At 42.8% G+C, this 24040-nt stretch overlaps 1 protein-coding gene across 3 annotated transcripts; it reads left to right on the top strand.

Annotated features, from left to right (window-relative positions):
• The first annotated feature begins 8931 nt into the window (after window positions 1-8931).
• PDP1 (pyruvate dehydrogenase phosphatase catalytic subunit 1) lies at window positions 8932-17646 on the top strand. Of its 3 annotated transcripts, XM_082601059.1 has the most exons (3): window positions 8961-9042; window positions 9808-9842; window positions 13512-17646. In XM_082601059.1, the coding sequence occupies exons 2-3, from the start codon at window positions 9812-9814 to the stop codon at window positions 15170-15172; spliced, it is 1692 nt and encodes a 563-aa protein (XP_082457185.1). In that variant the 5' UTR covers window positions 8961-9042; window positions 9808-9811; the 3' UTR covers window positions 15173-17646. The 3 variants fall into 3 exon arrangements, with proteins under 3 accessions (XP_082457187.1, XP_082457185.1, XP_082457186.1); XM_082601061.1 differs by lacking the exon at window positions 9808-9842 and having other exon boundaries at window positions 8932-9042; XM_082601060.1 differs by lacking the exons at window positions 8961-9042; window positions 9808-9842 and adding an exon at window positions 9049-9171.
• Window positions 17647-24040: the final 6394 nt, after the last annotated feature.

The following is a 24040-nucleotide window of genomic DNA, read 5'->3' as shown; positions in this document are numbered from 1 at the left end:
CTCTAAAAAGGGTTTTCCCTTCACAGCCTAGTACTCTTGACTTTCCATTCCCATCAATATCAAAAATAGTCCTTTTTACCCCATAAACTTAATGGAAACAGCTGGGGAAAATCCTGGATATTCCAAATAGTTTCTCATATTCCTTACATTGCAATAAGAAACTCAGTGGACATAAATGTCCACCCTCATGGTCACTCATGCTCAAAGCTTTGGGCCTCTTTGATACCCTCCCCTTTAAACCCTTCCGTATTGACCTCACCACCAAGTCTTAATGTTTTCAGTAATGTCTCTTCCCATCTGACCCCTCCTTTATATTCTTGCTGCCGCTGCCTAGCTCTGAGTTTTAACTCTTTCCTCTCATATTTAGGCAATAGCCCTGTATTAGTCAGCTCGGGCTGCCATAACAAAATACCATAGACTCGGCAGCTTAAACAAGAGACACTAATTTCTCACGGTTTTGGAGGCTGGGAAATCCAAAAGCAAGGTACTGGCTGATTCTGTTTCCTGGTGAGGGTGCTTTTTCATGGCTTGTAGATGGCCCCCTTCTCCATGTGTCCTAACATGGTAGAGGGAGAGAAAAGCAAAGAGAGAGAGAGAAATATCCCTGGTGTCTCTTTTTATAAGGGAACTAACCCCTCCCACCCCCATTCATGAGGGCCCCATCCTCATGATCTCATCCAAACCTAATCACCTCCCAAAGGCCCCACATCCTAATCCATCACATTGGGGGTTAGGGAGGGAGACACGAGAGGGAGGAGATAGGTGGATGTATGTATATGTATAGCTGATTCACTTTGTAATACAGCAGAAACTAACACACCATTGTAAAGCAATTATACTCCAATAAAGATGTTAAAAAAATAAAAAAAAAAGAATTGTGGGGGACATTTCAGTCCATAGCAAGTCTCCAGTCTTTCCCAGTAGAACCAAAATGAATATGATTGTAAGAGCACTTTTTCTCTCTTCTTTCATCAGGATTTAGTCAAGTGTCAGCCTGGGTCGACTGCAGCATGAGAAAATCTGACATCTTTGATATTAAAGAACTTCGAGAATCAAGACCCAAACACCTGCCCCAACTCTAATTCCTGTTCTTCACCCAACATAGCTCTTCCACTCACATTTGCTCCCTCTTGTCTCTGGGCCTTTTCTGTACTGTGAAATCCAGAACGCAACACCACCACTCCCTTTCTGCAGCAATTCCATCCTTTAAACCTAGTTGAAATCCTAGCTGAGAACTGAGAGTCTGAGTTGGAAGGACTTCAAAGGTTACTCTGTCCAACACTCAACCTCATTCATACATCACCTATTCACCAACCCAACATTCATTTGGTAACTTCTAAGCCAAGTAAAAATGAATATGATAGATTCAGCCCCAAAAGAGGTCGCAGTTTGCACAGGGAGATTGGAATGCAAATGATTACAATGTAAGTACAATGTTCAAGACCTGAACAAAGTGCTTTGGGAGCACATTCTTTGACACTTGTCTAGATTCTATTTGAATACCTCCAGGGACAGGAAACTCAGGTAGCTCATTCCATTTCAGAAAACTATAACCAAATAAAGTTATCACATTGAGTTTAAATCTAACTTCTACATATTTACTCTAGTTTTTTCAAACTCCAGAGGTTTCAAAGATAAATCTAGATTTCTTTTCATATGTCTGTCACTTAGGTATTTGAAGACCACACCATAAATGTCCCTAAATTTCTTACATGTTCTGATTCTAGGCTCTTCACCCTGTTGGCTGCCCTCCTCTGGCTCCACTGAAGATTTTTTATACCCTTCAAAGTTTGTTGGGGATTCACCAAGGTAAAATGGAGGGAGGCTATCCCCTCCTTTGTTCTTACCTTAATGCAAACTAAGATCACATTTACCTTCTGTGGAGGGAAGGGGGCACCCTTATTATTTATTGTAGAAAATCAAAGTTTTCAGTGATTCTTTTTTTCTCCCTCATTCATCTAAGTGATCTCTCCTCTTGAATGGCTCATATTGGGGCTTGTTCATACTATCTTGTATTATCAGTTAATTTTTTTATGTATAAATCTAAGCTCTCTACCTAAACAGAAGGATTCTTGGGCAGGTAAGGATACTTTTATTATTCATATTTTCCTTTAATAAGTATGTGAATGAATGAACAAGTGTTAAGGGAGAAAAGCACTATGGTATGCAGAGCAACGCCCCTTTCTAAAAGATGTCCACACCACAATGCCCAGAACCTGTGAATATGCTATGCTACATGGCAAGGGGGGAATTAAGTATGCAGATGGATTTATGGTTGTTGATGAACTGACTTTAAAGTAAAGAGATTATCCTGGATTATCACCCAGCAGGCCCAATATAATCACGAGAAGGCAATAGAGATCACAGTGAGAGTGATCTGAAGATGCTACTCTCTCCCTTTGAAGATGGAGAAAGGAGCCATGAGTCAAGGACTGCAGTAGCATTTCATTGCTGGCTGAGGCAAGAAAACAGATTCTCACCTAAAGCCTCCAGAAGGGAATGCAGCTCTGCTGACACCTTGATTTTAGACAACTGAGACCCATTTTAGACTTCTGACTTCCAGAACTGTAAGCTATGTGTGCCATTTTAAGCCACTAAATTTGCGGTAATTTGTTACAACAGCAATAGGAAATTCATTTAGGTGCTACCATTTTGTGCTATTTGCCAGCCATCATTTGGCATTTTCCTTTAGATTATCATTAATCCTTATAACGCTCTTTAGATTTTAAAAGTGTTGAAACTACTGGGTAAATCTGGAAAGATTAGCCAGCTAGTAAGAAGCAGAGCTAGGATTTGAACTCCGGTGTCTCTGGCTCCAACTTATGCTCGTTTTACAAAACCACAATGCTCTCAGAAGGGATAAAATCACAGCCCAGATATTGTACCTTAGTAATTCCCTAAACATTTTTTAAAAATATTTATTTATTTGGCTGTGCCAGGTCTCAGCTGCAGCATGCGGGGTCTTTGTTGCTGGTGTGGGATCTTTAGTTGCAGCATACGAACTCTTAGTTGCGGCACGTGGGATCTAGTTTCCTGACCAGGGATCAATCCCAGACCCCTTGCATTGGGAGCGTGGAGTCTTACCCAGTGGGCCACCAGGGAAGTCCCCTATATATTCTGATTAGACTTCCCGAGTCCATTATTCCTAGCAGAAACTGGATACATAATTCAATAGCTCTTATTAACATTCTTCCTCTGTCTTCTTTCTCTCCGTGAACTTTTCCCTCTCCTGTTGATACTGCTTAAATATAAAATATTGTAAACTGAACATATAGCTTTAAATAGATTAAATTGTTCACTTCATATCATATGTCTATAGTTTATTATAAACTATAGTTTATTACTAGGATGTGAATTGAATGCATTAGGTATTCATCTACAAATATTTATAATATCCTGTTTCCAAGGAAAACATGGTTTTATAGCTGATATCTTGGGGTAAGGGGTGTGGCGGCTTGAAGCAGGACCTCAATCCTTGTCTTCTTTGAAGAAAGAATTCAGCAAAGAGACAGATTGTGAAGGACATAAAGCATTTATTAGGAGCAAAGTACGTGTGGAAGATCATACAGGTGGACTCAGAGTGAGGCGCAGAATGGGGATGGCTTAGGTTGCTTACATGGATACAGTCTTCCAGAGTGTCTCTGGCCAATCATCTCACTTGTGTCCATACTTGGCTGGACTCAGGGCCCTCCCTAGTACATGAATCTCTCAATCCAGATGGATTCCAGTGTGAAGGTTTCTGGGAGCTTGGCAGGACATATTATGGGTTGACCCCCCCTCCTTCCTTTGAACCCTGAGGACTTTCTCTATGCCTGTGTTGGCTAGGAAATCCCTTCGACCACAAGAATGTGGAAAATGTGGTCACTCTGTCTTTCACCCAATCAGGGCCTGATGCTCCTGCAGGTGTCTTATCTCAAGGTATTAGCAGGGGCCGGTTGTAGCTGCTCAGCCTGGGGCCCATCTATCTCCTACCTCATAACTACAATTGTTTTTCCTGAAAAACCATAACCAAACCCTTCAGTGCTCTGACAAGAATGGCCATTCAGTGGTGATACACTTATCTGTGCAAAATTTATTGCTGGTTACAGATACAATAACAAGGGTGGAAATTTTGCAATTATAAAGATATAGTTTATCCTCAAATCCATAATGAAAATGTGAAACTTTCTGTAGTTCCTTAATTATCACAGTTCACCTGTTGCAACATGCTACTTTTATCTCTATTTGAAACGAGTTCATTATTGAGCACCTATTGTGTGCAGTCATCACTATAACATAGTGCTTTAGAATGCAAGCTAAGATGCAAGGCAGATGATTGTACTACTTCCTACTTATGTAAATAGTGTAAATCACCCTCACTGAGACTCAAGTTTCCTCTCCTGTGAAATGGATATAATGGTAACACCTACCTCATATGAGAGTTATGAGGATATAATGAGACAATGCATTTAGAACAGGGGATAGTATAAAGTAAGCACTCACTACCTGTTAGTTCTCACTATACGCCAAGCTGTGGGTTTATATGGGTGTATAAAAGAGACAGGATCCCTGCCCTTGAGAAGCTTATACTCTTACAGTTAAGGTGTACAGGTAAGCAAAGGATTATAGTTTTTAAGAAGTGTGCAGATCAGCAGCTACTATTTTTGAGTTCACAGTGTGGGAGCTTCTGCTGAAGTCCGCATATTGGCATGACCTGCTTCAGGGGCACTCATGACCAGGCACCTGCTGTAAAGTGCTCTAGACCACCCCAAGGTCTCAGTTCCCCTGAAACCCTTCACCTTTTACCCTCTGTATTCTGGAGAATTATCTGCAGAATTACAAAAAGCAATGAATGAAAAAGTAATCCTGCCTGATTATCTGATGGCTGGAGAAGAATACCCCTTCCCCCAAACATATCATTCTTAATATTTAAAGACACTGTCATAAGCAGGGATTTCTGAAATAAAGCAACTCTAGATACCCACTTTTCGTATTCTTTGTCACGTTAAATTAATGCACAGAAACTTCCTTCTTCCCAGGAGATTTTTGTTCCTAATTCTGCAAGAGAACGATGATATATATATTTTTTCCTCAAACATGATGAGAACTGTCTTATTTAATATTTATTTAAAATATTAAATAAGACAAAACTGAATGCACCTATAACAGCCTCTGGCCCACAAGAAATGAGCCACAGTACATGATCTGTTTCTTTCTTACAAATGATTTGTTGATCTCAGTGCATAACTCCAAATAATTTAATTTCAAAGAAGCAGTTCTCAACCTCAGGATGGTAATAAAACAGGTACCTATTGCTTATATACTTGGTAAGTACTTGTTGATTTCCTATCCAAGACCTGGAGGAGTTAAAGATGAGTGTCTAGCAGCCTCTCTTCCCTCTAATCATTGATTTTGGCAAAGGCCATGGTAGCTCATCAGGCATCAGGCTGACAGCATCTCAGACCCACTTGCAGGTCTATTTTAAGCTTCCTGGCTGGCACCACTGGACCATCTCCATGTTGTCACAGCTAACCTCCAATACCCCCAAGGGTTTTTATCAGCCACCCACAAGAACACCAGGCCAATCTGGCTGAGCACTTGCTCGTCTCCAGGTTTATTCTAGGGCAAGAAAATGACTACATGTTAATGGTCTAATTCAGGAACTGTCTTTCATTTTTGGTATCACAAAAAGCATTGTGCAGGGCCTCCCTGGTGGCGCAGTGGTTGAGAGTCCGCCTGCCGATGCAGGGGATACGGGTTCGTGCCCCGGTCTGGGAGGATCCCATATGCCGCGGAGCGGCTGGGCCCGTGAGCCATGGCCGCTGGGCCTGCGCATCCGGAGCCTGTGCTCCGCAACGGGAGAGGCCACAACAGTGAGAGGCCTGCATACCGCAAAAAAAAAAAAAGAAAAAAAAAAAAAAAAAAAAGCATTGTGCAAACAAAACAGGTACTTTTGTGCAGTGCTTTCTTTGTACCATACTATTTTAGAAGCCCCTTCCTTTCTCCTTGCCTGCCCTTACAACAATCCTGGGTTGTTCGGTGCTACTTTTATCTACCTTCCAATGTCACAGGGTCAACAGGTGTTCTGGTGACTAAAACAGTCCGTGGGGTCAGAGCAGCAAACCCAAAGACCTTCCCTGGCCTTGGCCAGATGGCCATGTGATAACAAACAGCACTTCTGAAGCAAGCCTATTTACTGGGTGGCCAAATGGAGCTCCATCCAGAGACAGGAAGAAAGCCAGGCCAGAGGAAAGACAAGGTTGAGATACTAAAGAATCTCCCCCAGTGGTACAAGCAGTTGGTTCCTCTGCAGAAGGACTGTGATTTTATTTAGAACATACTTATCACTGAATCATACAACTTTGTAGCTAGAGAACAAAACTTACACCTCTAAATGAGTTTATTTCAAAGCCATTACTTTGGGGAGCCGTTATTCTGACTCCAGAAATACATTGGCATTGCCTTCAGACAAATTCTTTTGACTATATTTACTGGTGGCGAATACCAATTTTTTGAGAGTGCGTGTTATTATCAGAAATAGGTCATTGAGAACTAAGACTATTAGCAGGAGGGAATCAATACTATTCTGGTATGAAAACCAAGGTGTTAGTTATAGTAAACTAAGTTGGAGTTTCCTGTGCAGATCCAAAAACAATTTGAAAAGGTAATTTAAAAAGTGCTCTGAATAATGGCAATGTTGGTGTGGAATAATGAGATATGCTACCAAGATGATCTGAAGGTCACTGATATGGATGTATATATTCTGGAGTCTCATGACTCTATTTTCACTATCACTAGGAAAAAGTTTATAGACAACAGGCAAGCCTAATGTAAACTTCATTTCTGAGTCCTCAGGAAGAAATTGTCAAAATAAAAATCCACTTACCTTCAATTACCTGGTCTCCATGTCTGCAACGTAGGGGCTAAGAGGCAGTGACATTCCTCATGTAAATAAATTACTTTAACCTGACTTCCTAAGGTTCTAAGAATCTCCAATCTTATGACTTCTTAGTATCTAGCTGTAGAACATATTCCACTTGAGGGTCTGGGTTTCCTACTTGCTAGGAGTCCTTAATTAAAACAAACACACTCATCTGGACATGTCTATAATGTTAGTAATAGCTGATACTTATATAGCCCTTACTACTTGCTTGTACTTACTTAGCATGATATGTATCAACTCAATACAACCCTGTGAGGTTAAAAAGTTTTAAAATATTACTATTTTTATTCCTATCTTACTTATGAAAGAACTGAGCCAGGAAGAGATTGCCCAAGGCCACACAGTAAGCTGCAGAGCTGGGACTGGAACTCAGGCAGTCTATCTCCAGCTGTGCTCTTATTCACTTTGCTATACCACCCTATACTGCCTCTATGAGACCACAGAAAACCAGATACATAAATCAGATACTCAACAGAATAAAGGACAATGAAAAATATTTACAAAATTATGGGACGCTCATTTGAGAAGTAGAAAGGAGGGGTGAAGTGAGGCAAGACCCACGTAAAATGGGATGAAGGCCACATAAAAATAGCCACAAGAGTTCCATGGGCAGCCTGGGGCTGGGCAAAAAGGCCCTCTAATTTATTTAGAGAATAGAGGAGGCAGTTGGAAAGACGTAGGAGTTATAAAGAACCAGTTCCTGGCACTGTTTTGTGTCTATAAAAATTTTCCTTTATTACATAAAAATCAGATAATGCAAATTAATAAAAACAAAACTCCACAATACTGTTAACATGACAGTTTTTATATCCAGCCCACATCACTTTATGAGCTTTATTGGCTAGTAAGCAGATATGCTTAATAAATCAAAGTAAACTGTTTAACAGTAGATGGGTTAAGTGCAATGATCTACCTGATACCATCTCCGAGGAAGCTTTTAGAAGCCACTATCAGTGACTCATTTCCCATAAAGAGGGGATTACGTGTAGACAGAAGCAAGTGAAATAGCCCTTGACGTGTCTTTCCTTTAACCCCAGGCTGCCAATACCACCCCAAATCCAACTCGTCTCACAGAAGGGGAAACTGAGTCTTATGGAGCGGAAATGACTTGGATGAAAGTCCTGACACAAGAGTCCAGGGTTCTTCCCACTTCGTCACAAATGCAGACTGCATTCTACCCTTTTCCTCGTAACCATTCAGGGCAAGTAAGTCAATACTGATTTCAAAGCCCTTTAGAAAACGTGAGCACACACCTACTCTACAGGGGAAAGAATTCCTTCATCACAACTTCCTCTTGCTGCTGTTTAGACCGCCTTCCTCTCCCTGGGCCCTGCGAGGTGCCCAGAAAATGATAGAAAACATCGTCCACGGCAGCACTCCTAAAATCTGCAAAGTATCAAATGAATGAGGCCACAGATACTCCCGGGTTATCACGCCTTGTTATTCCAGGCAGGGGCGACTGCAGCGAATGCAGTTTCCCGTTGGGCAGGGAGCCGCCCCAACAGCCTAAACCTACGAAGCCCCGGCCCACCCACAAGGCGCGGGGGAGGCTCGGCCAGCCCCCCGCCGAGGTGCCAGGGATTCGCGGAAGTCTGCCCGGCAGGCAGAAGCCGGTCCCGGGGCCCAGCTCGCTTGGGGATGCTGGTCCGGGCCAGACGCTTCCTCCAGCCGGTTCCGCCGCCAACCCAGTAACCGCGCGCAGCCCCACCCTCCCCCAGGCTACCAGGCGCGGGCGCGGGCGCGGTCACGTGAGGCGGGCCCGCGGAACCAATGGGCACCTCGCGTGGAATGGAAGGGATTGTCTGACCCCCATGACGTCACAAAGCCGGCGGGGAGCGCGCCGCTCTTCCGCTCCCACGCGCCGGGCCTCGGCCCGCTCTCCTCCTCTCCTCCCACTCGCCACTGCGCAGCCAATCGGAAGGCGGGAAGAGCTCCGGCCCGAACGTGTGGGCGGGGTAGGGTGGCGGCCCTGCGGGGCAGGGTCGCTGAGTGGGCCGGGCTGGGGCAAGGGGCCGAGCTACAGGGAGTTGCGCCGGGCTGCGTGGAAGGACCGCCCGGAGGTGCCGCCGCCGCGGCCGCCTCCTTGTTGAGAAGAAGCGGCTCCTCCCCTGCCGTGCCCGGTTCGTATTCCCTACTCCGGGCCCCGAGCCGGAATCCTCCTCCACCAGCCCAAAGTTGTGAGGGGGCGGCTGGCGCTCGTGGGGAGCGGCGACCGCGGGAGTGCGGAGGGACTAGCCCCGGAGCGCCAGGTGCGCGTGAGGGCGTCGGGGCCGCAGCGGGCGTGGCGGCGCTGGGGGCAGCCGCAGGCTCGGGGTGGTGGGCGGGCCCGCCGCGCCCGCTGTCAGCGCGGGGGGCGCCGTGGGGACCCGCGGGAGGGTGGGCTCCTGGGAGGTGCGGCGCAGGTGGCGCGGCGTCACTGCCTGAGGGTTCCCCCTTACACACCCCGAGTCCAGGGTGATCCCATCGGCAGCCGCCGCGGGCCGACCCTCAGTTTTCAGGACTGAAGCCGGTGCGGCGTGGGCGGGCGGAGGATGCCGCGCGCCCGTGGGCTCCGCTCCCGGGCTGGATGGACGGGCCGGTCCCGGGTCGCGCCTCCGCGGGCGTTGGGGCCCCTGCCGCCTCCACTGTAGCTCTGCCTCTCCCGCGGGGTGGGTTTGTTTGTTTGGTTCTTCTCCCCACCCCTTTCTTCCTCCTCCATCCTCTTCCCCCCTCCTAGCCCCATTCACCGGGCTGGGGCGAGACCTCGCCCCTCCTCCGCTCCCGCCTACCCTGCCGCCGCCTCCTCTAATGAGCATCTCTGCCTTGCTTTCAATGGGCCGGTGCTGCTGTCGCTGCTGCTGTCCGCGCGGGTTGTGGATGTTGTCGGCTCCGTGTTGTGATGACAGGAGAATGTGTGTGTGTCCCGGGCCCAGACGAATTGGTAGGTATTCACTTAACTACCTGCGTTGGGTACCCAGGAAGGATGATGACTGATTTTGTGTGTGGATGGTTTTAGGTGGGTCGGCGTGGAATTAAGAGGTGAGATAGATAGAAAAAGGGGGACAGAGGCATCCTGGACCAGGATAGCTTTTATGCCTTAGGGAGTGCAATTTTCAGGTAGGGACAAAGGAAACTAATCAAACAAAGTGCTGGCTTGGGGCTTCGTGTCTTCCGAAGGCAACCGGTTTCTTCATTCATGTAGAGATAACAGGAGCTGTGAAATGGCTAGACATTGCCCAAAAATGCTGAAAAATCGCAGAGAGTCTTTATGCAGGGTGTTTAATGCAATCAAATTACGTAAACTGGGGTTCTGACACATTTAATGATTAGTATAGCATTTTTTTTCGTTTACACCAAAATCTTTGCAAACCTAAAGAGCTCTGGAGTCGGTGCAGTAATTGCATTCTCTAATTTCTTCTGTGAGTTTATTGATGAAGTTGAATCATTTCTTGGCACAAACTCTGTTGAGCACATCAGTAAGAATGGATGGACCTCTTTCCTGTTTCTGGTTACAGCTCATCTTTCCGTATTAGTCGTTGGCAAAATTGGCAAAATCTGCCTGAGACTAAGGTGCTGCATATAAGGTGGCTAAGTCTGTATCATGGGATAGGACGTTTTAAGTGAAATTGTGGCCAGAAATAACTGGAAAATTTGACAGTGCTTCAGTTTACCACAACTGTACCTTGCTGCTGTTCTTCCTGCCTCATCAAGAGCCGTCTACTTCATTAATTTAGTAAGTTTGTCGACAGAAGTTTTGATTTCATGGGGTTTTGTTGTTGAATCACAGGATATTCAGAAGGATACTCACAGAGTTTTTTGAATGCTCACTTAATGGTTTATGAAAGCATTTGAAAGTACTTCGACTTCTAGTAGTAACTGGTCTGATGGAGAGAGTATGTTACTTGTATTGGTGGTGATAGAATGTTCATTAATCACAGAGTAGGTAACTTCCCTAAGAATTTGACTTTTGGAGGCATGTTGGGAGTCTCAGTCCATATGCTAAGCCCCTGAGTAACTGAAAGATACAGTTAATAAAATTCACTCTGCTTTTTTGTTTTTAATGTCGAGAATTTATGCCTGAAGGAAAAATGTATGTTAGAGTGCTTGCTGTTTGAATTTACGTATTATTCAAAGCATCTGCTTCATGAATCGGTTCTTTTTACCACAGTAGTTCATTTTGCAGTCAATTACAAAAGCAGGAGGATTGTCAAAGCAAAGGAATTTAAGGAAAGTGTGGGTTTCCTGGACTTGTTATTCCTTGATCAGACATCATATAGCCAAATGCTGGTATGCATCTATTTGTCAAACCCCCCTCCAAACACACACACACACACACACACACACACACACACACACACACACACACACACACACACACACACACACACACACACACTACTTTGATTCAAGCTACATTCCATGCAGAAATACACGTTTTTCCTCTAAGATTCTTAAGTTTTAAAGTAAGTATAAATGCAAACGTATATAAAGTTACAGAGAAAATTTATTTTCATTAAGATTGGTGTCTATTTACATTTTTAATAACAAAAAATCTTTATACAAAGCATGAAATAAGTTAATGTGCTTTCTGCATACAAACCTAGCAAGAGATATAATTCATATCTGGAAGCCAGTGTCATGTGGCCCCACGTTTGAGCACATCTCCTGGCTCAGTCATGTACACTTAACCTTTGGATGACTTTCAGGTATTCAGTTTGAAGTGCTGTTAGTTAAGTGGTTAGTCTTGATAGATTCCTGTTCTTCTGGAACTTCTGTTTTTCGTGACTGCCTTTCAGAATACTTATTTAGTTATTGATCTTATTTCCAAAATTCTAATCATTTCCTTCTATTGCCTAATCTTGTCCTCAATTTTGTAAACAAATCCCTTCTTAAATAGTGTAGTTAAAATAACGGTACTTTCTATCACATGCAAAAGGGGTTCTATATGACTGGCTTATACAGCACTTATTACAGAAGCAAATTCAGTGTTTTCTCTGCCCCCCTCCCCGCATTCCACTTATCTTTTTTCTAACTGTGTTTCAAAAGAGGGTGCGTAAAAATAATGTAATATATTCTAACACTCTCTATGATATCTAAAATTTTTTCTTAATGTGTTCAACCTTAGGAAGGAATAGTTGATATTAAGACTCAGATGGTTTTACATTCCTTATTCCTTTTTGTTTACTGCATTTGTTTTCTTATTTAAAATATAAAGCCTGTTTATTTATAGGCCAGATGAATACTTTGAGGCAATACCTCAAGAATTCAGGGGAAATATATGTTACAAGAGGGATTCTCTTCTTGTAAAAATTATCTGAATTAATGATATATGTTTATTAAATTTTCTAGATAAATGCCCAGCATAATGTTTTCAGTGTCACATAGTATGTGGTATGATTTTGGTTTATTCATGATTATAATGCTCTACCTTTTTTAGCCAAACCTTAGACCATTAGACTACTATTTCACTGTTTATTAATTTCCAAGGGCAAATAGATAACCTTTTTTTTAAATGTAAGAGAAAATATTTTTCTAGGGGTGAATTCTACTTGGGATCCATTATAGACGAAAATCATATTTCTGTAGCTTTCTTTCATGGCTGATAAGCAGAGGAAAACGGTAGCAAGTAAATTAAATTTCAGAACTGTGACCATTTACGTTACAAACAAAGTTTTAGAGCTGCTAGAATACTTAGGGTTTTTTTTTATCACAAAGAATACACTAAAATTAAACAACAAGTAAATGAACCCTGCATTTGATATCAAAGCCTCACTTCAATGCGCACTTTTTATAAAGGCACAGAGTCCAAGAAGCGGGCTCAGATAGCATCTACTCTGATGTGTTCATGTACAGCTTAGGAAAGCAAGGCTCAAAGCGGTGATCCAGCTTTTACAGGATTATGTGGTGAATTGGTGGCAGACCTACGTCCCTAAACTTGCCACATTGGCACAGTGGTCTGGAGAAACATTGTTTGCAAGACCATCTACTAGGATGCAGGGAGGGCATTTTGGAACTTCTATTTTTATTCATTATGTAAAATTTTTCTTGTACAGGTTATAATGAACATTATATTAATGTAGTAGCATATGTATATAACTTACAAATAATTCATGAATACACACAGGTTAGGGCTGCATCTCAACACTTTTATGGTAGTAGCCATGTGTATCAAATGCTAACAATTGACCACTGGTCTAGAAACAGGATCTTCATAAATGGGAGAAGTCCCTGTGCAATTTGGGAGATCCACGGCCTTTTTTAAGGATAGGGAGAAGGGTGATTGGCCAGGTAGACTGCCACTGCATCATGTTATATAACCTTCGTCTCCTCCACTCTCCGCAGCCAGATCTATTGTACATTCTGCACAGTTTCTGCTGCACAGAGAAATACAAGGAAGAGAGAAAAGTAAAGCTCGACGACATTTCAATCCTGGCTCCATAAGTGATTGGGAGGTGTGCTTAGCAGAGTATATCCTGTAGAAATAGTACATGATATGTGTGTAAAATGTAGTGCCTTAGGAGGCACAGGGAGCCTGTGGATTCACCTGCTAAACATTTGTTATGAAAGCAAAAATAGATTAAGTAATCTGAATGTAACTTTTGCTGTCTAGGAATCCCAGTCAGAAGTTCCAGCCTGCCGCTGTTCTCTGATGCCATGCCAGCACCAACTCAACTGTTTTTCCCTCTGATCCGTCATTGTGAACTGAGCAGAATCTATGGCACTGCGTGTTACTGCCACCACAGACATCTCTGCTGCTCACCCTCTTACATTCCTCAGAGTCGCCTGAGATACACACCCCATCCGGCATATGCTACCTTTTATAGGCCAAAGGAGAGCTGGTGGCAGTACACCCAAGGAAGGAGATATGCTTCCACACCACAGAAATTTTACCTTACACCTCCACAAGTCAACAGCATCCTGAAAGCTAATGAATACAGTTTCAAAGTGCCAGAATTTGATGGCAAAAATGTCAGTTCTGTCCTTGGATTTGACAGCAATCAGCTGCCTGCGAATGCACCCATTGAGGACCGGAGAAGTGCAGCAACCTGCTTGCAGACCAGAGGGATGCTTTTGGGGGTTTTCGACGGCCATGCAGGCTGTGCTTGCTCCCAGGCGGTCAGTGAAAGACTCTTTTATTATATTGCTGTCTCTCTGTTACCCCATGAGACTTTGCTAGAGATTGAAAATGCGGTGGAGAGCGGTCGAGCACTGCTCCCCATTCTCCAGTGGCACAAGCATCCCAATGATTACTTCAGTAAGGAGGCGTCCAAATTATATTTCAACAGCTTGAGGACTTACTGGCAAGAGCTTATAGACCTGAACACTGGGGAGTCGACTGAAATTGATGTTAAGGAGGCTTTGGTTAATGCTTTCAAGAGGCTTGATAATGACATCTCCTTGGAGGCTCAAGTCGGTGATCCCAATTCTTTCCTCAACTACCTGGTGCTTCGAGTGGCATTTTCTGGGGCCACAGCTTGTGTGGCCCATGTGGATGGTGTTGACCTTCATGTGGCCAATACTGGTGATAGCAGAGCCATGCTGGGCGTGCAGGAAGAGGACGGCTCTTGGTCGGCAGTCACTCTATCTAATGACCACAATGCTCAGAATGAAAGAGAAGTGGAACGCCTGAAATTGGAGCACCCGAAGAATGAGGCCAAGAGTGTGGTGAAACAGGATCGGCTCCTTGGCTTACTGATGCCTTTTAGGGCTTTTGGAGACGTAAAGTTCAAATGGAGCATTGACCTTCAAAAGAGAGTGATAGAATCTGGCCCAGACCAGCTGAATGACAACGAATATACCAAGTTTATCCCTCCTAATTATTACACACCTCCTTATCTCACTGCTGAGCCAGAAGTAACTTACCACCGATTAAGGCCACAGGATAAATTTCTGGTATTGGCGACTGATGGATTGTGGGAGACAATGCATAGGCAGGATGTGGTTAGGATTGTGGGCGAGTACCTAACGGGCATGCATCACCAACAGCCAATAGCTGTTGGTGGCTATAAGGTGACTCTGGGACAGATGCATGGCCTTTTAACAGAAAGGAGAGCCAAGATGTCATCAGTATTTGAGGATCAGAATGCAGCAACCCATCTAATTCGACATGCTGTGGGCAACAACGAGTTTGGGGCTGTCGATCACGAGCGCCTCTCCAAAATGCTTAGTCTTCCTGAAGAGCTTGCTAGGATGTACAGGGATGACATTACAATCATTGTAGTTCAGTTCAATTCTCATGTCGTGGGGGCGTATCAACACCAGGAACAGTGAGTGGGTCTTAACCCTGGCAGTTCTCGAAGGAAATAGATTTAAAGAGCAGATAGATGTTAAAAAGATACTAATATAGTAAACATTTCCAGTGGGTCATTCTAAGCATTTCCCCATTTGATACTCTAGTCAGCCAAGTAGTCCACATTGACTTTGTATCCGGGTGGCAGGATCCTGAGTCTCCTTCTGCTTAGCTCGGACCTCACAGCACTTGCACTTGAGGCACGTCAGTTCCTTACTGCAGATGTCTTATGACATTGGCTTCTTTTTTCAATCTGAGAAAATCAGGATGACCTTACAAACAGGATCTTGAACAGGCCCAAAGCAAGGAACTTGCTGGGCATATTCTCTTGGTAAAACGAAAAAACATTACACAGCTGCAGACCGCTTTCATCACCAAGATTTCACTGTACATGAGAACATTTATTTATTGCATGATCTCCTAGATATACAGCCTATGCATTATTCATATAACTTTATTTTAACCTGAAGTAGTTTTCAAATCCAGTGCTTTAAGCCATAAAGGACCGAGAACCAAGTAATCTGAATTTGTAAGTGTGTGTGCTTATTTGGCTGGAACCCTGCTTAAATGGAAAAACAAATGCTACCCCCTTCCCCTCCCCTGATTACCTAATGTGATTGAAACATTTTCTATCTTGCCACAGCACACACTTGAAGACAATAAAGGTGTTTAGTTTTATCTACTCTTATTGATGTTAAATAAAGGAAAAATAATTCTTTCAGTTTATATTAATGAAAAGCTTTATTTAGTTTGAAATAAAAGATCCAGAATGAAGAGAAGAGACTGATATGTTCAATTACTGTCATCTGCAGCCACCAGCACGTCACTCTTATCATGTAATCCCCCGAAGCGTGGCATGCTGTGTGTGCTGGGTAGACTGCTGCTGGGAAATCATACTTCTAATTTAGTAGTGATAATAATTTTCATCACTTTTGGACTTTTAAGGATGACACATATAAAATAAATTTAAATATATAATTTTGGGGAGTAAGGTTTAATATTACCTTTGGGTGCTGAAACGAGGAGGAAGTTTTTTGTTTTTTCCCACTTAGATGTAGGTCAATTAAAATAATTGGTTTAAAAATTACTAAATGCTTTTAAACATATTGTAGCTTATAAATAGGAATGTTAAGATATATACATGAGAAATTTTTAAAGGTAAGTATTGTGCATGCCTGATGCTTAATGGAACACTTAGCAGCATCAAGTATTGTTTGCAGCAGTCGCCATAATTATATGCAGTCTCTTCCAATGCTGTATCAAAGTAAATGAAAATACATATATTCAAATTGGCTTTTGGGGAGCTTATTTAATATGCATCAAATGGCATTTTGTTCCTGTGTTTAATGGTGATCCATGTACAGCTGTGCATATATTTTCATCACTTATTGTAGCATCACTGATAAAAGAATGGCTATGACTATGTTTGATTTTCACATAGATTTTAATACAAAACATGATCAGTTTTCCCTTGTGTAATTAGTTGAGGGGTGTTTAGGTCCTTTCAGATTTCTGTAGAATATGAACTAGATATTCAAGGACTCCCTCTGGACTGTGGACACTGAAGCAAGGTAGAATTGGCTGCAAAATTTGTTCCAATTGAAAATAGACTCAGGAAGATTGCAGCTCGGAGGACCATATAATGTTTGTTTTCTGAGGTCTATTTTTTTTTCCCTTTTTTTTTTCCCCTTGAGTCAGCTTGAAACTTTCCTCCCAGGCAGTATTTTGGAGGGGGAAAAGCTATTGTACTATATACTTATTTATAAATGTTTTGACAGAGACTTCATCTTTTAATGAAATATATGTAGAATGCAGTAGCAGTTAAGACTCATTTTCAGGCTACTATTTGAATTTCTCTTGAACACCACCACTAAAGAGTTCCACATTATCTTATACTTAGTAAAGTCTCGTCTCTGTATAGTACAGTATATATAAATTTGGTTTCCCATGGTCATGATCAAGATAGTAATTCTTACTATTACACAAGAAACTTGGTCTGCAGTCCAAAAGCCTGTCTACTCTCTATAGAAATGAAAATGCAGTGTGGAGTTAACAGTGTGGAAATGAAAATAATGGAAATGAAAATAATTTGATGTTAGAAATATGAATATTATCATCTAAAAGAAGTTGTGATTTTATTACAATTGGTTGTCACTGTGATGTGATATCTAGAATTAAAGAATATGTGTAAACTTTCATGGTGTTTAGCCTTTCTTAAACTTCTTTAAATTTATACTTTCTAACATATGTATCCACTTCTGTATGTAGTCAGTGGCTCATGGTATTTATAATACGTCCTTAGCTAGTTAAATGGAATGGTGGTATGGTACACAGTACTTGGGGGAAAAAAACTGTCTTGTAACTGTGTGAAGAAATGTGAAAAGTTCATATATAATATAGAGAATGGTCAGAGAAATGCCCACAGTGAATTAAAGCTTCATATCTGCTTTCTGAATGACCTGTGTTGGTTTTTGATTAATAGTAAGATTCATTAGATGCTTTCTATGGGGGTAGATTATACTTAACTTTAGGATCCTCTAGATAGATAGTACTTTAAAAAAAAAACTAGGGTATAATTTACATTCAGTAAAATGCTCAGATTTTAAATGTGTAGTTTGAGATTTGGTAACCACAACCCAATCAAGATATAGAACTTTTCCATTACTCCAGCAGAAAATTCCCTCATGCCACTTTCCAGTTAATCCCTCCCCACAAAACTATTGTTCTGACTTCTATCACCATAGGTAGTGTTACTTGTTCTAGAACTTCATACAAATGAAATCATATAATATGTACTCTTTTGTATCTGACGGTTGTTCATTTTTTTGAGATTCATTTATGTTGAGTGTATTTTTAGTCTCTTCCTTATTACCAAGTAGCATTCCATAGTATGAATATATCACAATTTATCCATTGTTGACGGGCATTATTAGCCCCCTTCCTCTCCCCTTTTAGAGCTAACTTTTAGGTTAGCAATTCCCAGGGATATTATTTGGTTGAAGTATAGATTTAACATTGCAGATGTGATTGATTACAGGTGAGTTTTATGTTCCGTACCTTAATGCTAGGACTTTTTAAAAAATGCCAGGACTTTTAAAAAAATGCCCTTTAGGGCTTCCCTGGTGGCACAGTGGTTGAGAGTCCACCTGCCGATGCAGGGGACACGGGTTCGTGCCCCAGTCCGGGAAGATCCCACATGCCGCGGAGCGGCTGGGCCCGTGAGCCATGGCCACTGAGCCTGTGCGTCCGGAGCCTGTGCACCGCAACGGGAGAGGCCACAACAGTGAGAGGCCCGTGTACCGCAAAAAAAAAAAAAAAAAAAAAGCCCTTTAAACAAGTGATGAAAATGTTTCATGGTGAAAAATGTGGAGGGATTAGGGTGTGGTCCTTTGCTAATGACCTCTCTGTACCTCTCCCACTGATAATCTTGTTGAGTTAATTTAGTTCATTAAGTGATTGAGCTAATGACTATCCTATAAGAAAAAGACAAATAATACCTCGGTTTTTGATGGTCCTGGTTTATCACTCCATCGGCCATTGCTATGATTAGGGATGGGGAAGGAAGTGGCTTAAATGCTGACTGTTAAATTAGGACTGGGATGGTGTAGCTGACTTGATTATCTCTGCTTTTATTAAACTAAATTAATACTTCCTAGAACAAGCTAGTCAAACACATGCCTGAATATGGGTTATTGTTAGCTCTGTCTTCGGGTATAGCAAGAGGGTCTAGGTAACTGCTATCCTTAGTCTGTAGGTAAACATACCTTAATTATGATCTTTATCATAAATAAAACAATTGCTATTCACTATAGAATTTTTCAGATCATCAAAAGCTGAGGCCTGGGCATGCTGGGTAAATGAAGACATGTTAATGGTATCTGAGTTGACTTGTTACAGTATGAAGGTCACTTCCTTTGTTCCATTCAGAATTTACTTTGAAAGCCAAGCTTAATCTTATTAAATCCAGTCAGCCGAGTTCTTATGACAAAATTTATACCTTGGATTGAATCCTAACAATACACAGTATTGTCTTCTAAAATAGCTTTCAAATTATAAGTCTTCAAAGTAAATATATTAAGAATGATGAAATTCATGCATTTCCTGTGCCATTAATAATGATTATCCAATGCACATATTTTAAGAACCACACAATTTAGACTCAGTTATGTAGCCAATATTTAGGTTCGTAAAATATGCACATATCTGGTTTAAAATTTTTCTAATTTTTAACTTTACCTTGTTTGTCCATCAAGATTTTCAGTTCTTTAAGGTCAGGGCCCATGGATTTTGTTTCTCTGAGCCAACACAATGTTGAATAAAAAATGTTCTGCATCCACTTTATTGTACATTAGAGACATATCGTCAATTAAAAAAAAAAACCTAAGCGAACTTTAAGAAATTCTTCATTTGTCAGAAGTTAACATTAATCCAGATGCAGAGAAATAATTTATTCCTGTAATTTAGTTTCATTTTATAGTTAAAAGTCAATGATTTCTAAAAATTGAACTAGTTTCCTGTTGCAAAGAATATTCAAAAGAAAAAAAAGTACCACTATACAAATTGGCCCATCACACCTTTAGCCCTCAATGGGAGAATGCTTCTTGTGTTCATTGGGAGAGACCTCAAAGACTCAATTGTCAAGTGAGTCAATCGGACCCCAAAAGTCAGTTCATTTCCCCCAGTAAAACTTTTCTAACTGGTCCCCATCTAACCCTTGCCCTCTTCCTCAGCTCCTTTTATACACATGGTGGGAGGCGTGCCCTCTGAGGGCCTGCGAAGAACTTTAGCTACTGTTTGGAAGCACCTGGCACCCAGCTCCAAAAGAGCTCAGTAATTCACGTTGGTTCACCTTCCTACCCCAAGGGGGCCGTAAGACCCTCCCCTAGAGCCACACCTCTCTGCTCTTCGAAGCCATACCCAGTTCACTGACGTACTTCCTGCCTGCATCACATGCTCAACCAACCCAAACAATCAGATTTTACTACAGTGCAAGGAGGTTAGTGATCCTATTCAGCCTTTCAGAAACCTCAGACCTGGAGCACTGAGCCACAACAAGCAGCCAAGAAGAGTCAAAGAACCAAAGATTTTTATCTCATCTGCGGTGATTTAATCAATCTGTCTCCTTGAAGGACAAGACCAATTTGATTGGCTGGCAGTGTTGACGAAGAGGCCAGCCTTCAAGCATAAAAGCTGAGAAGAATGGGAAACGTGACAGATCTAAGAGAAAGAAAAAAGAAAAGGTGAGAGAAGGAAGAGAGTGATGTGATTAGAGGCAGTAATGGGGGCAGGGAGCATCAGATCCTCTGACACCTTGGACCAGTGACAGGGATGAAAGCAAAGCAGAGGAAAAACAGCAGCCAGCTGAATAGTGGTGACATAAAGGATTTTAAAAAACACTTTTAAGCCCTTATGCAATCATGGATTTTATGCTAGGACAGCAGCAGTTGGAATGCAAGGCAGTTTCCATTAGCGCGACCATTTTGTCTTGGCTCATTAGATAAGAGGGAAAAAGGAAAGTCTTTGACCACACGGAAAGGGAAACTGACCAGATGGACAGTTTTCTCAAAGGAAATTTGCTTAGAAATTATTTTTTCTTGTTCCAAATCTGGGGACAAGTTAAACAGCCTAATTTCACCTAATGAAATCAGAGACTAGATCATTAAAGCCCTGGTGTCAGTAGAAACAGAGCTGTGAGACTGAGCAGACCAGAGAGAGTATGTTACTAAACCAAGCCTCATGACTGTGGAGTCACACACCTGTGGCTCTTGCTTAGACGGGCAAAGATGGCTTCAGGTATTTCGGGAAAGTCCAGTGACCTCGCAGCCTTAGTAATGCTAATGGTAACCACGATTACTGTTTCTCGAGCACTTACTATGTGCCAGGTCCTGTGGAAGATATACCCTATGCTTTCTCATTTAATACTTGTGCTGCTAGTCTCTGTTTGGCCCCTCAACCCCTTCTCTAAGCCATCTCTGCCCTGCCCTGTGTGCCTGGAAGCTCCTCCAGGCTGCACCTCCCAGGCTTGCTTGTCTTCTTTTTTGGGAGCTGCGTTGGGTCTTTGTTGCTGTGCGCGGGCTTTCTCTAGTTGCAGCGAGCCGGGGCTACTCTTTGTCGCATTGCACGGGCTTCTCATTGCAGTGGCTTCTCTTGTTGCGGCACGCAGGTCCTAGAACACGTGGGCTTCAGTCGTTGTGGTGCATGGGCTCAGTATTTGTGGCTCGCGGGCTCTAGAGCGCAGGCTCAGTAGTTGTGGCACACGAGCTTAGTTGCTCCGCAGCATGTGGGATCTTCCCGGACCAGGGATCGATCCTATGTCCCCTGCATTGGCAGAAGGATTCTTAACCACTGCGCCACCTGGGAAGTCCCTCGCTTGTCTTCTGATTATCATTTCCATCCAACCAGTGGGTAGCACCAACGGGTGATTGGAGGGTGGGATGAGAGAGATGCTGGGATATTTCTTCCTAGTTCTCTCCATGTTTCAAGCTACATCTCCAGCCTTAGCTGTGTCCCTGCACACTATAGCCCCTTAGGGCTGCACCTCTTCCACACTTCCGGTTCTCAGTGGGCTCAAGTCACGCTATTCCTCCCTTTGTCCTTTCAGCCTTAGGGATGGTAAAGGCTTCCTACTGCTGCTCATCTCTGGGTGCCTCAACAACCCTGTCAGTTCCCTCATCCTTGCTCACACCTCTGTGAGTAATCCGTTCATTTGAACAATGTAAGGTGAAATCAGTTTCCTACCAGGACCTGACCAATACAATCCTTAAAACAAACTGAAGTATGATTTCCCCTATTTTACCTAGTGCAAAGAGGCACGGTAACCTGTCCAGCATCACACACCAAACAAAGCCATACCTGTATATTCCAGAGCCTGCATGTTTAATCACCACATCACATTGCCCAGCCTCTCCGTGTAACCAGAATGATCCCTTTGGAACTGAGAAGACCCGAGGACTGTCAAGTGGCCAATAGACAAGTGAGCCCTTGCAAAGCAGAGACAACGATCCTCAGAAGAAGCAGCAAAGACTGATGTAGGCCAGCAGTTAGTCTAGCACGTAGGGAATGGAGCCACCCACAGAGTGTGCCAAGTGAGGAGTGCATTGCAGTGTCCAGGTATGCAGTTCCTCAGTTTCCCAATTCATTTGTTGAAATCTCCACGATGGGAGATGAGATAGAAAGATAGGAACTGCAGAAAAAGCCTTAGGTAGATAGTACATTTGAGCCTTGAACGAGAAGGGGACTAGGGGCCCCAAACCTCCCAGCATACAGGAAAATCCGGGTATAACTTACAGTCAGCCCTCCATATACTTGGTTTCTCCAGATCTATGGTTCCTCTGTATCTGTGATTCCATATCTGCAGATTCAACCAACCATAGATCAAGTAGCACTGTAGTATTTACTATTGAAAAAAATCCACATATAAGCGGACTAGCACGTTCAAATCCTTGTTGTTCAAGGGTCAACTGTACACAATGGCCGTAGCATCCTTGCAGCTAGCATATATTTAGAGAACTCCTTGAGATGGCAAAGACTAGCCAAGCAGGCATGGGATGCAAGAGTTGGTAGAGGCAGGGGTGGGAGGAAGAAGTACAAAACGATGTTAGCCAGAGCCATGCCAGGCTGAAATCTGGCTTCTAGCTACTCATAGGTGGGAGACTTGACTAATTCTGAATGAGGAAGGATTGGTGGTTAGGCAGGAGAACATCTCTGCGATTTACATATTGCCATTAGTCATTCATGAGTGTACATTCACATTTAATGAACTGGTATGTTTTGTTCAAACACAGTCGTATTTTTGTTCCTCTTGATCCCTTAGTTACCATGGTGCACGATCACTGACCTCTACTCCGGTATGTGGTAACTTGACAACTGAACTTGGGAGACCTAACCAGTCACCCATCAAAGTCTTGGAACATTGTAACTGGATTGAATTGCCAGCCACCAGTTAGTTCAGTCCAACCTAGCAAGTGTTTACTGGGCTAGTTCATTGTTTTGGGTACTTGGCTATGTGGTAAACCACCTTCCAAGATGGCTCCCAATGATCCCTATCGCCTGGCATTTATGCCCTGTGTAATATGCTCCCAGGATTTGTTTGTGTGACCAGTGGAATGCAGCAGATGTGATGGCATGTCCCTCCTGAGATCAGATTATAAAAGACACTGCAGTTTCTGTCTTGGTCACTCTTACTCTCTCTTGGGAGGAGCCATGTTGTGAGCAGCCTTGTAGAGAGAACCACATGGAAAGAGACCGGTGCCTCCTGGCAATAGACACGAGTGGAGTTGGAAGCAGACCTTGCAGCTCCAGTCAAGTTTCCAAAGGCTGCAACTCCGGCTGACAGCATGATTAACACCCTCATGAGGGATCCTGAGCCAGAAAAGCTGCACCCAAATTCTAAACCCTCATAAAATGCAGCCAGTTATTTTACTAGCAAAATTGGTTTATTCAGGAACAGTGAAAAATTGCAATTTAGGACACTCAATCTATGGCAAATCACAGGCACATTTGGAGAACCCAAGAGAGGACCTTTTTTTTTTTTATATAGAGGAGAAGCGGGACGGGCTGTTATAAACAAGAGTCCATTGGAGGAAACTGAGAGTTTGAAGTATAGTGGATTTTCATTGGCTGAGTTGTGACAGTCTCTCATTGGCTGGGTTGTTGCCAGGCGCGGAGAAATTCTTCCTTCCTCCTACTGGGTAGTAATGTAACTTTCTTCCTGTTGTAACTGCAAAAGTACATCTCTTCCAGTTGGGTCTGCAATTGATTTCCAGTGGTACAGCATGAGAGCTCCCCCTTCTGGACCTCCTCTTTTATTTTATTTTATTTTTTTTTGCTGGGGATGCTGAGTTGGGTCT

Source organism: Mesoplodon mirus, assembly GCF_964341445.2.
Source record: "Mesoplodon mirus genome assembly, chromosome: 16".
NCBI classification, from domain to species: Eukaryota; Metazoa; Chordata; class Mammalia; order Artiodactyla; family Ziphiidae; genus Mesoplodon; species Mesoplodon mirus.
The sequence above is the reverse complement of the archived record's forward strand: the minus strand, read 5'-3'. Positions and strand labels throughout refer to the sequence as shown.